The 13,014-nt window shown below is 41.5% G+C and overlaps 1 protein-coding gene across 2 annotated transcripts in view; it reads left to right on the forward strand.

Moving 5' to 3' along the window:
* GDF9 (growth differentiation factor 9) overlaps positions 1 to 10,421 on the forward strand; it is a 49,369-nt gene extending 38,948 nt beyond the window's left edge. The window contains exons 3-4 of one of the 2 annotated variants that reach the window (XM_081179829.1): positions 6,378 to 6,703; positions 8,338 to 10,421. In XM_081179829.1, the coding sequence (XP_081035955.1) occupies positions 6,378 to 6,703; positions 8,338 to 9,278 (1,267 nt within the window). In that variant the 3' untranslated portion in view covers positions 9,279 to 10,421. Of the gene's footprint in view, positions 1 to 5,031; positions 6,704 to 8,337 lie in introns of those variants that run through there. The other variant, XM_081179828.1, reaches the window with a different exon arrangement.
* The last annotated feature ends 2,593 nt before the right edge of the window (positions 10,422 to 13,014 follow it).

The following is a 13,014-nucleotide window of genomic DNA, read 5'->3' on the forward strand; positions in this document are numbered from 1 at the left end:
ACTTTCTTCATGGTGGCAAATGTCCAATTTGCATGTGCCCAAACTCTCCCAGCTTCTTCTTACACTATTATTAGAAGGCCATTTTAGGTAGCAGCTCACTGCAGGATGCAATTCATGAACAGTTTTTATTTATTGTTTTTGCATATGGTGGATCTATTAACTACAAAGCTAGACATCTGTATTCCACCCTGCATCACTTCGTTGCCGGTCAAACTCTCCTTGTGGAATGCAAATTTCACTATGTTCCAAATTCTGAAAGCAGCTGTACTTTTTCAATATCTGAAAACAACTGGAGTTTTTCGGTTTGGTGTGTATGTTTGCCAATGGAGAAATTTCACTGGTGCATCCTCAAGAAGAGCCTCATATAATTTGTTAGTTACAGTCATGCCTGGGATGCCAATAAGAAAGTAAAGGAACCTGTCAATGGGAGCTCACCCTGTCGCACTCTGTCCCAGCTCCTACCAACTTAGCAGTTCAAAAGCACGCCAGTGCAAGTAGATAAATAGGTACCGCTGTGGCGGGAAGAGAAACAGCATTTCCGTGCGCTCTGGTTTTTGTCACGGTGCCCCGTTGTGCCAGAAGCGGTTTAGTCATGCTGGCCACATGACTCGGAAAGCTGTCTGAGGACAAATACTGTCTCCCTTGGCCTGAAAGCGAGATGAGCACCGCAACCCCATAATCTCCTTCAACTAGACTTAACCGTCCAGGGGTCCTTTACCTTTTTACCTTTACCTGGGTAGCATCTGTGAGTAACAGAACTCCCTCTACTCATGCCCGCTCCATGTTGCAGTCTTTAAAATGTTTTGGGTTTATTTCTGTTTTCAAACATATTTAAAGATCTAATACCACCCTGAAAAATGAAAAGGGGGAAACAAATAAAAAGCGGCGACATTCAATAGAACTACCATTTCTCACTCCTTCACCAGAACAGTTCCATGCCATTTTTAAAAATCTTGTTTCTTCTATTTATCTTTAGGATTCACATTAGTAAAAGAAGAGAAGTGATCCCCCTTGCTACTGCATCTCCCCCATTTTAAAGCATTGTATATCTGTTACCCTGCAGCAAAGCAATCCAACCTTCAGACGTTACTCAGGCTAACCTACTGGTGGATCTTTGTGAGCACAAGCACTGTATTTACGAACAAAGTGAAAAAAATTCCTGGAAAGTTTCTCCGAAACAAAATAGAGGGTTGGGGAAAATGTTATCTTTGCAACAGAACTACCTTGATGAATTTTTCTGGATCCTCTTTAATAAATGGGTAATTTACAGATATTTGTAATGCATAGGAATATCTAGAAAAGCCTTTAAGGCTGCAGCATCCTTAGAAACACTTTGTATTTGCATTCCAAACTGAATGTTCCTACAGTTACTACAGCGTCCCCTGGTGGCAAGAAAGTGCACCTGCACAATGCAGGATCTGTGCTCAGCAGGCTTGGACTAGATGAAGCCCAAGATCCTTCCTAGCTCTATAATTCTGTTACCCCTGCAACGATTAACACTACATTGGCATAAGTATATTCATATCAACAAACTGCACTGAAGTCATTTATGGCACAATGATCAACAACATAGGCAAAGCTATTTAATGCTAGCACTACAACTATTTTATGTGAAAATCTAATTCTGCCCATATCTTCAGTAACAATGAGGAAGAAATTTGTTTTGTTTTGCAGCTCAGTGCAAACCTATCTATTTATTTCACACCTCCCAAAACAATGCTTAGGCTGAAATACAGTTATTCTTTGAAATTCACATTTCTTGAATTTTGCAATGCAGTTCTCTAATCAAAAACATGTTCAAAAATATTTATACTGAGGGATGATGTTTATATAACGTGCATTTTATATATATATATATATATATATATATATATATATATATATATATATATGCTTTCGTAGATTTTCACGGGTACAGGAATGCAGGTTTTGGTGTCTTCGGGTATCTTCCCGTGTAAGAGTTGGGGTGTCTAGGCGACGTTTCGACGAGGTCTCACTCGTCATCTTCAGGCTGGTGCTTTCAGCTTCTTGTTACTAGAACAGAGCAGGATCTCAGTGTTTGAGTTCCTATAAATACTGTTGAGGGGGTGTGGTGTATAGCCTCCAACGTTCTGGGCAGAGAGGAAGTTCCCAGGTTATTGTGCCTTTTCTTCTTTTGTTCATTAATTACTTGAGGGATATCGCAGAACACAAGAATGCCGTCAAAAAAGAAGAAAAAACTTCCTCTCTTTACCAACACATGAAAGAAACAGGACACGAAATTAATTTTGCAGATTCCAAATTGCTCTTTAACATGGAACATCACCACAAGAGAATAATCATGGAAGCCATCGAGATAGAGAAACACCCTCACAACATGAACAAGCGTGACGACACGTCCCGCCTGCCAGACATCTGGAAATTAGCCCTCCCCACAAAAACCGACACCAGAACCAGAGGCACACAGAACGCCATCTCCAATCAACCACACCAGACCCAAACCCAGACCCTCTCCACAGATAAATTACAGACACCACCCAGTAGCCAAACCATAGTGGCACCTCCGGATGCTGCACCCCCCTGCAATCCCTACACAGATCTGGCTGGCACAGGGCACAAAACCACAGCTCGCCCCTATACACGAAGCCAAGCCAGAGCACAACTAAGTGCAGTACAGCCATCTTCTCAGAAAAACTCTTCACAAGCTCAAGAGGTCAAGACACGAAAGCTTTAGCAACTAATCCACACCTAATGACCCTCCTAAGTGGTACTCAGAATATCACTCAAGAAATCACTCAAGATATCCCTCAAGTAATTAATGAACAAAAGAAGAAAAGGCACAATAACCTGGGAACTTCCTCTCTGCCCAGAACGTTGGAGGCTATACACCACACCCCCTCAACAGTATTTATAGGAACTCAAACACTGAGATCCTGCTCTGTTCTAGTAACAAGAAGCTGAAAGCACCAGCCTGAAGATGACGAGTGAGACCTCGTCGAAACGTCGCCTAGACACCCCAACTCTTACACGGGAAGATACCCGAAGACACCAAAACCTGCATATATATATATATATATATATATATATATATATATTTGCTTTCGTAGATTTTCACGGGTACAGGAATGCAGGTTTTGGTGTCTTCGGGTGTCTTCCCGTGTAAGAGTTGGGGTGTCTAGGCGACGTTTCGACAAGGTCTCACTCGTCATCTTCAGGCTGGTGCTTTCGGCTTCTTGTTACTGGAACAGAGCAAGATCTCAGTGTTTGAGTTCCATATATATATATGAAAATAACACACAAAAATGTATAATGTTACAGAAAATTGATTGCAAACATGTATTTTAGTTAAGACCGCATACTGAAATATTTATATTAGGGTACAAAGATCATTAAAATCCTGATTTTAATAAAACAAAACAAAACACACACCTGCAAACTGATAGGGAAATGTGGCAAACTGAATTATAGACAGGAAAAATGAGATAAGCCAAAATGGACAGATTTGTCCAAACCTAATCTGCAGGTCTGCTTCAGAAATCAGTGGTTGAAATCTGTGGTCCCCTCTCACCTGGAGAACTCAAGCAACCTCTTTCAGAGGAGGCACACAAAGAAAAGCTTGCAGATTGTAAAAAATATTATTCAAATTCATTAAAAAAATTAAATAAGGTTTCTGATGACAAACCCAGGGTTAATGTAGATTAATACAGGAAGCAGCAGTCCTTGAAGTATTGGTGTTCTCAGCTGCATAAGGCTTTATGAATCAAAACCAGCTCTTTGCATGGAATGCAGAAGTCAATCAATGGCCAATGCAGTCAGGCCAAAATAAGAGTTATATGCTCAAACCATACTAGTCCCAGTCAACAATCTGGTTGCTGAATTCTGCATTAGCTGCAGCTTCTGAACACCCTTCAAAGGCTGCCCCACATATAATGCATTCTAACCTAGAGGATACCAGAGGAGAGATAACAGAAGCTAGGCTGTCCCAACTTAGAAAGGGCTTCAGCTGGACCACTAACTGAAGCTGATAGAAGGCACTCCATGCCATGGAGTCTTCTTATGCCCCCATCAACAGCAGTGAATCCAGCAGCACACCCAAGGTGCACGCCTAATGCTTCAGGGGACTGCAATCCAATCCAGAACGGGCTGAACCCCATTCATTCAGTCTAGGGAACCACCAACTAACAGTGTAACAGTCATATGTGGATTAAGCTTACTGGTTCTCATCTAGTCCATTACCAAAGCCAGAAATCAATTCAGCGCACCCTCCATCATTTAAAGGAGAAATAGAGCTACGTGTCATCAGCACATGTAATGACAATGCTGTCTAAATCTGTGCATGACTTCACCTTAATGCACTTTACTTGTGCAAACCTAAATTCCTGGTTTCCAATGGAATCCCTCTCACAAAATGCTGACGGTCTTGAAGCAACCTGATAGTAAGGAATATATATATATATATATATATATATATATATATATATATATATATACCCATAATAAACAGTGCCTAGTCACTTCTGAGAGAGAAGTTAAAGTTAATGTGGCTGACTTCTGATTGGACAGACATAAATTCAAGCTGCACAGCTCCAATCCTGGTTTGTTTGTTTTTAATACTTTCACTGTGCTTCTACTCAGTGCTTTTCCCCCTAGAAAAATAGGTGCCGGTACTCACCATGAAGTTGTTACAGTAAGTGCCACACTTTTTAACAACAAAAAGAGGTGCCAGTACTGTGTATTCTTGAGTACCCCCTGAAAAAAATACACTGCTTCTACTCATATATTTAAATCAACATTTGATAATGGCTACAAACCAATAAAAACAAACTATGTAGATACAAAGCAGAATAATAAGCAGTCATAAAAACCCCAAACTAATTTGATGCACAATTACCTGTAAGCACCGTAGAACACATTGGGAACTACACTAGAGTAAAGATGACTTTATATGCGGTGGCTTTCTGCTCAAACTTCACAAGAAACCTCTGAAAGTCAAGGGGTCTTCAAGAGCAGCGTCCCATATAGTGGTGCAGTTAAGTAATTTTGGGCTCTGAACTGATTTGTATCACAGTTTCCCCCCAACCCCTAAGATGTGAATGAATGCACCTTATTTTGAAATGTAGCAAACCAGCACACACATACTTGAGAAGCCCTCGCGCTCATTCTGCTGATGAAGCCTGGGATTTCTGCCTCAAAGTCCCTCCCCCAACACATATCTGAAACCCAATCAACGTTATATGGATTAGTCAAGATTTTCTTCATTCCGGGTCAGAGAAATCTCTTTGATGACATCCTCCTGGCATTTATTTTGGTTTAAACATGCTTAGTTGATTTAAAAAAAAAAAGTTGTAGTTTCACTGGCCTATTATTACAGGCAGTATTAATCCCTAAAATTTTAAGAATTAAAAAACGGGCTACTTTCCTGATTCCTTTTTATCCCTTTGGCTGAAAAGCAAAATCAAATAGTTAAGACCCGTTGGCTTTCCAACCTCTCTCACGTTTCATGATGTCCTACACATATCATTGTCTTCTCTTGGAAGATGATGGGGTAAAATTCAGATCAAAGACCAGCAACCATATGTGACAGTGTTGTGCACAACTATACAGTGGTACCTCGGGTTACATACGCTTCAGGTTACATACGCTTCAGGTTACAGACTCCACTAACCCAGAAATAGTACCTCGGGTTAAGAACTTTGCTTCAGGATGAGAACAGAAATTGCACGGCGGCGGCACGGCAGCAGGAGGCCCCATTAGCTAAAGTGGTGCTTCAGGTTAAGAACAGTTTCAGGTTAAGAACGGACCTCTGGAACGAATTAAGTACTTAACCCGAGGTACCACTGTACAATGAAATGTTGCAACTACAGTACTAAAACTAAGCACATTTCCAGAATGAGGTGCAATTTAGTTAATTTGAAGCAAGCAAAACAGTACAATCTATGCAAGTGTACTTTGTAGTAATCCTTATTTAGTTCAACTAAGGTTACTTCCAGCTAAGTATATATAGGGCCTGCAGCCTTACTTCCAGGTAGGTGTGCTTGGGTTTACAGCATTTGCTATACTTACCTAGTTAGCTTAGTTAAGCCTTGGAGTGGAGAAGACCTGGCTTAGCAATCAATTTCACAAGCAGAGACACACGGTGGAGTATTAAGATGATCAGTAAACTGGATTATCTCATCAGGTGTATGTTTTTTTCTTTAATGCCTTGTTAGAAAGGAATTACACCTGGATATTATTTAAGAAACCAGAACTGACCAGACCAGAACTGACTGACCAGAACTGCATGTGGAAAGGGTGGTTTCTTTGCTTCGACAAATCCCCATCATGAAGATTTTTGGGGAAGTACTTGTTTGTCTGTGGTCTCTAAGGCTACTTTTTTATGGTATCTTGTGTTCCCCCAGTCCCAAGGATGAAGGGGGATATCAGACATCGCTGGTGTCAGAAGCCTCTGAGCTGCCTCCAGTGTTGTTATTTTGTCCAGATGTAGAAAATAGCTATGGCCAGTTGCCTACTCCTTCCAAGTTATTGTCTGACCACCATCAGCAGGAGTTGGGAGATTGTATGCCAGGACCACAACTGGATTCCAAAGCCCTGAGATACATGAAGAGGCTTTATAAAATGTCTACTACAAAAGAAGGATTCCCAAAGATAAACCATCTCTATAACACAGTCCGACTCTTATCTCCATGTGCTGAAGGCAAGCACCTCACCATAGGACAAACAAAAGGTAAGTGAGGAGATATTTGATGACAATCCCCTCCCCCCAAAAAAAAAACCCCTCACATACACACACTTGGTGCTTTGGGGTTGAATTGTTATCCCATCTGTAGATTTCTTGCCCTTGTAAATCAATGGAATTTCTGTACTGTTCTTCTTATAAAGGTACAAACAATGCAATTTGTTGGTCCTATATTTGTGTCTGTGCAGGTATACAACCTTTAGAAGTCAATAAGCTCTCTGGTCAAGTTCACATGGATCTTCTCTATGAGTAGTTCGTGTTTCCAAGCATGTAGTAATGGGAATTTATCCTTTTCTAATGTGTATCTTCATGCTGGATTTCTATTACGGGATTTCTAATGTTACTATTGGGTGTATATCCAAAACTGTATAAGAGCTTTGTTTAATTATCTGTGGGATAGGCCAAGTGGGGATTGTAATAAAGCCAATCTTAATTTTGGCAGAAAACTCAGAATGGGTCTGGTCATCTGGCCACAGTTTGGATTACTGTGATGTGCTCTTCATGGAGCTGCCTTTGAAAAGTGCTTAGAAACTGCAACTTGCTCAAAGAGCTGTAGCCAGACTGGTGACGCACTGGTTATAGGGAGCATATGGCTGCTTCTGGGCACAATTCAAAGTGCTGGTTGTCACATATCAAGTCCTATGTGGAGTCAGTCCAGGCTAACCAAAAGACCATGTTTCTCAAGCGAACCTGCCTGAGCTCTTAGATCTTCAGGGGAGGCCCTTCTCTTGGTCCCACCACCCTCACAAGCATGCTTGGGACACAGGAAGAGGGCCTTCTTGGTGGCTGCTCCCAAACTTTACAGCTCCCTTGCTAGAGAAATTAGACTGGCTCCTTCCTTGTTGTCCTTAGGCTGGCAGGTGAAGGCTTTTTTGTTGCAACAGGCTTTTGGGAACTGCCCATTTTTAAGAAAAGGGATTGAGCTGTGATGTTTTTATTGGAATGATATGTATGTTTTATTAGATTGTGTGTGCATTCAATTGTTTAATGATTGCTTTTTTCCCTATGTTTTTAGCTGTTTATACTTTAGCTGTAAGCTGCCTTGAGTCCCTGTTAGTGGAAAATATATAGGGATATAAATATAATAATAATTTTGGTGGCATTTATATAGATCTGTTTAGCACTGTGTGAGAGCACTGTTTGGATTTAATAACTTGTAACAATTGAGCCCTAGTTAGGCGCCAAGCCTATTAGTCGTACCTTGGAACCTGAACACCTTGCAAGCTGAACATTTTGGCCCCCGAACGCCACAAACCTGAAAGTTAGTGTTCCGGTTTGTAAACGTTCTTTGGAACCCAAACATCCAATGTGGCTTCTGATTGGCTGCAGGAGCTTCCTGCAGCCAACTAGAAGCTGCGTCTTGGTTTCTGAACTTTTTGGAAGTCGAACAAACCTGAAAAGTCAAGAGAAAGAAATGCAAGTTTTTGGCCCCTCTAAAACATTCTGGGGTTGCTCTCAGAATAAACTGCATCTTTAGAGTAAGGCACACAATTGAAATCTTCCTTGATACTTATAATGCTATGGGGAAGCTGGAGTTGTGAGGAATTTGCTGCTTAAATAACATAATATTACGAATAAAATGCTATCATTGGTACAAAGTGTTTTTTTCTTTCTTTTGGCAGGAGACCTTCGTTCACCAGACTTCCTCTTCTGCTTGGACCGTGTTACTGCTTTGGAGCACTTAGTCAAGTCGGTCTTACTCTACTCATTTGATAAACCATTTCCTAAATCGTGGGCTGTTATGTGTACAGGTAATCTAGCTGTAAAGATGGATGGTGCCTCTGGTCATGCACACCCCAATATTGAACATGCCATGACTTTCCACTTTGAACTTGGACACAAACGGGCTGAGATTGATGTGACCTCTTTTATCTGGCCTCTGATAGCCTCTAACAATAGAAGCGTTTACATGGCTGTGAATATTGTTTGCCCGAATGACCAGCCCTCCAACTCCAAACAGGATCCCTTTAATATGACACGGGCATCGCTTTCTCTTCTCCTGTACCTCAATGACACCAGTGAGCAAGCTCACCCTACATGGGATTTTCTCAAGCGCAAGAGAAGGAACTCCATGCAAGCCAGGCTGGAAAGGGGTCCTTTCGCAGGTCTCGGAAGGGAGGCAGGAAAAGACCTCAAACAGAGCGCAAGGAAGCCTCGTCACCGAAGAGATGGAGATGGTCAAGAAGAAAACAAATCAGTTTCTATAGACAACTTACGTAAGTACTACGAACAGTTTCTTTTCCCACAAAATGACTGTAAGCTTCACAGCTTCAGGCTGAAATTCAGCCAGCTGGGCTGGGACAGGTGGATAATTGCACCACACAGATACAATCCTCGCTATTGCAAAGGTGACTGTCCAAGAGTATTTAGGCATCGCTTTAGCTCTCCTCTGCACTCGATGGTACAGAACCTCATACATGAAAAAATAAACCCCTCTGTCCCCAGGCCCTCCTGCATACCTGCTGAATACAGCCCCCTGAGTGTCTTGGAGGTAGAGACTGATGGATCAATTGTGTACAAAGAATATGCAGATATGATTGCTACCAAGTGCACTTGCCAATAAAGCCAGTGCTGATTTATTAATAATGTGATATTTTCCCTTAACAGTAGAAGGAAAGTAGCCTGTTGGTTAAAAAAGAAAAAGAAAAAGAAAGACTTAGAATGGAGTACTGAGGCAGGTATTTTCAGGACAGCATTTAATTAGCCCCCTCTGATTTGAAAGAGGCAAAGTATGGGCATAAGGAGGTTTCCTTGTTATCTTTTTTCTTTCTTCAAAATGGGGGGGGAAAGACATGAATTGTGAAATGTTTGGCTAGGGGAAGAGTGGAAGCGCTGTTTCTGTAGATAAGCAAAAAAGTAGAATGCCTGTCCTTTCATGCCACTTTTGTAGTGTTCTTCTTTAATCATGTTGAAAATAATTTTTATTTTGAAGAAATTTTATGACAAGTGTTTGGGCGCAGAAGGTTTTATTATTGCTAACTGCTCAATCACTTAGTTTTAATAAGTACTTTTAGTGATTGAAACTGGTTGTCTGAGACAGCTCCTGATCTTTATTATGATGACTACCAGATGTAAAGGTTCGTTTAAAGCAATGAATAACCTTTTGTTTAACTTTGAAGGCTCTCATGTTACAAAAGAATGTAATTGTAAAAAAAAAAGTCCTAGTTGTGTGTCTAGGAAATACCTTACTAGGGTGGCTAAACACATTACAAAATCCTGTGTGAAGACACGTCTGAGTGGGCAGTAACCTGTAACCTGCATGCAGATCATACATGCAGCTTTCTACATGGAACACAGGCATGACGTCATGCAAGTTTCTTGCTAAGTTCTATACAGAAGTGCCTTCAAACAGATTGGGGTGGGAAGTGGCTCACATTTCTGTCAATTGAATGGAGGGCACTGGGAAGGAATCTGTTGAACTTGTCCATGAGCCTACATCAGACTGGATTGATGAGCTCTGTTAAATATGGCATTCAGAAATGTTCAAATGCTTGCTGTCTTCTATTCTGGTTGGTTTATGAACAGGAAACAAAATTCACCTAAACACAAATTAAAACACAAAGTTACATTCTAGTGCAATAGTTAAGCATGTCTGTAAATGAAAAGTAGGTGGGTTTTCCAGTGATAAGCTAGCTTAAAGCATTTTAATGATTCCTTTCTTCTGTTGCTGAACTGAAATTCTGTCTGAATGTGTTTGTAAACCTGAACACTTGCTGGAAATAAATGTGAAGCAGTTATAGCTTGGCTTGTTTGTTTGCTCTTTCCAGGGAATAATTGTGATTCACTCATTTTATTTAACAGGCCACTGACAACCCAAGTTCACGATCTCAGTTAAAGGGGAAATGCCAACACACCAAAACAAGGTAGTGACTTCTAAACCCTTGGGTGGGACTCCCCAGACATGTGAACTAACTAGCTAACTAAAAACAGAACACAAATAACTTATGGGATGTTTAAAGAGAGATAAGAAACCTCTATAACTCATCAGCTACATGGAGAGGAAACTTTGGGGTTCCTGCTGAACACCAAATCCCTCTCTTTGCTCTCCCTTTCTTTAGGGAGGCAGCGGGTGGGGTGGGGGGACAAAGAAGACACATTGCTTGCTGCCCAGTCTCAGCTAAACTAAAATCCTGGATTTCACCATTGCTTTCTATGGACACTTCTCACTGCCACCACAGGGGGGTCTAAAGGAATTGGGAGTTCAGATTGACTACTATAGCCTTGTTCGCATGTACAAAAAATGGTGTGAGAGCTTAACTGCAAAGTGAGAGTTGGTACATTATGGCAATGCATGGTCCTTTGAATTCATGTTCTGTTGAATGCATGCATAGGGCTTGTGCGTTGAGCAATTAAATCTGTGGTTAGGGAAGTTGAAACATGGAATGCTGGTGATTTGGGGGGTGGACAGGAAAATGGAAGTGAAGAGAGGTAAGGCATGCTTAAGTCCCGTAACTGTTCAAGATCTGGGAGGTGCACATTAGGAAGTTCAGCGCTCCTGCCCATGCTAAAGAAACAAATAGTGCTAATTTTTTTTTTTAAGTAGGTCTTTGTTGACTAAGATTTTTGCAATGAACACCATAGGCATGCCTCTGTGAGAACGGAGGTGGGTGCTGTGACAAGAGTTGGTTAATTAGCTCTTAGCTGTGTTCCTTACAGTAGGTACATACGTTGTTTCTGCTGCTATTCTGAAGAACTTGCTTCCAATATGACCTCACTAGACTTCATCTCTTTAAAAAGCCAATAAGCAAATCATTACCATGCAGCACATTGTGTACGTACAGAAGCTTGACACATAGAATATTACTTTGAACAATATATTTTTTATCTCCAGTCCTCTAAAATCTGCCTACCAGATCACTGATCCATTTCTGTAACTTCTTTATATAGTGCTCCCCCTTAAGAGAACTGTCAATCTGATAATTTAACATTGCTTTCAAAGTTTTTGTGGTAGTTCAGTCTCGGAGACAGGAATTACTTTTCCGTGTTTTCTCATGTAAAATAGTGAGGGCATACAGATCTGTATGTTTTTCATCTTGGACATTATATTTAATGTAGTTAAATATATACCTGGGTCTAGGTCTAGCTTCATTTCATGTTTGTCCAATTAACCCCAACACCATTCTCCAACATTTGGCTGCCTTTTACATACCGACCACATATGAAACAAGACTCCTTTTTGTTGCTTAAAGCATCCAAAGCTTTCCTTCCCCTTATAGATTTCCCAAGTTTGCCATTGACTTGGACACATCTGTGTACTCATTTCATAATTCTCTTTATGCTGTGTGGCTATAGAAAACCCAGATTCTTTTGTATTCCAGTGTACCAAACAAAATGGGGCCCAGGCTCCAATCAGCTGACTGGAGTGACTGCATAATTTCAAAGGGCCTTTTTGAAGTTGTTGCCTGATGTCATAATGATGTCAGCTGATCAACAGGTAGGCAGCCCCACCCCTTAACAAAAGGGGACTGCAGAGCATGGGCTAGTCCTACATCTGGCTGAAAAAGTTTATCTACTCAAGTTATATATTCCATTTGATTAATTCTCCTTGTTAGATTTTCCCCTAGCTATGTATAAATAAAGCATTTAATTTCAGAACTGGCGGCCAACCTTAAACCTAAGCCCTTTTTCATTGATGTAGCCCGGTGTGGGAAGGTTTCAGGCTGATGGGAAATATAAAGGGAATTCTCTCAGAGCTTCAACTCCTGTTTCATGTTGGTGGCTGGGGATATACTGACACACTTTTCTGCGGGCCTTTTAATTCTAAATTCTGTAGTCTTATTCTAAAAGTGAAGTTCTTTACATACTTGGTGCTGGGCTGCAAACCAGTGTTGGGTTGATTCCTCACCTTTGCACTCTGCTAATGGCTGCAGGTGGCCATGACCCTGACTGCCAAATCTGTCTTAATCTAAATGGGTTTTTTTTTAATCCCAAATGTGCAGAATAGCAATATGTAAACAAGTACCAGTTCTCTATGCAGAATAGTACAATAATGAGTCAACTTTTGCAGCTGAGAAGATGTACAGTGACCATGGTGCCAGTGGCGGACGAGTGGGGGGGAGCGCACCGCTCTCAGCAGCGTGATCCCAGTGGGGTGCCATCGCAGCTGCCCCCCACCCATGCTGGGTGGTGTGCCATGCCCCCGGGATGCATGCCACACCCCTGTGGGCGGTACACCACACCCCTGGGACGCATGCCAGCCCTGCCCCCACCTGCTCTCCGCCCCCCCCCCAGTGCTGGAACATGAAGCTCCACCACTGCATGGGGCACCCAATCTAAATTAGTACAGAAGGTGTACACAC

Source organism: Podarcis bocagei, assembly GCF_964188305.1.
Source record: "Podarcis bocagei genome assembly, chromosome: 2".
NCBI lineage: Eukaryota > Metazoa > Chordata > Lepidosauria > Squamata > Lacertidae > Podarcis > Podarcis bocagei.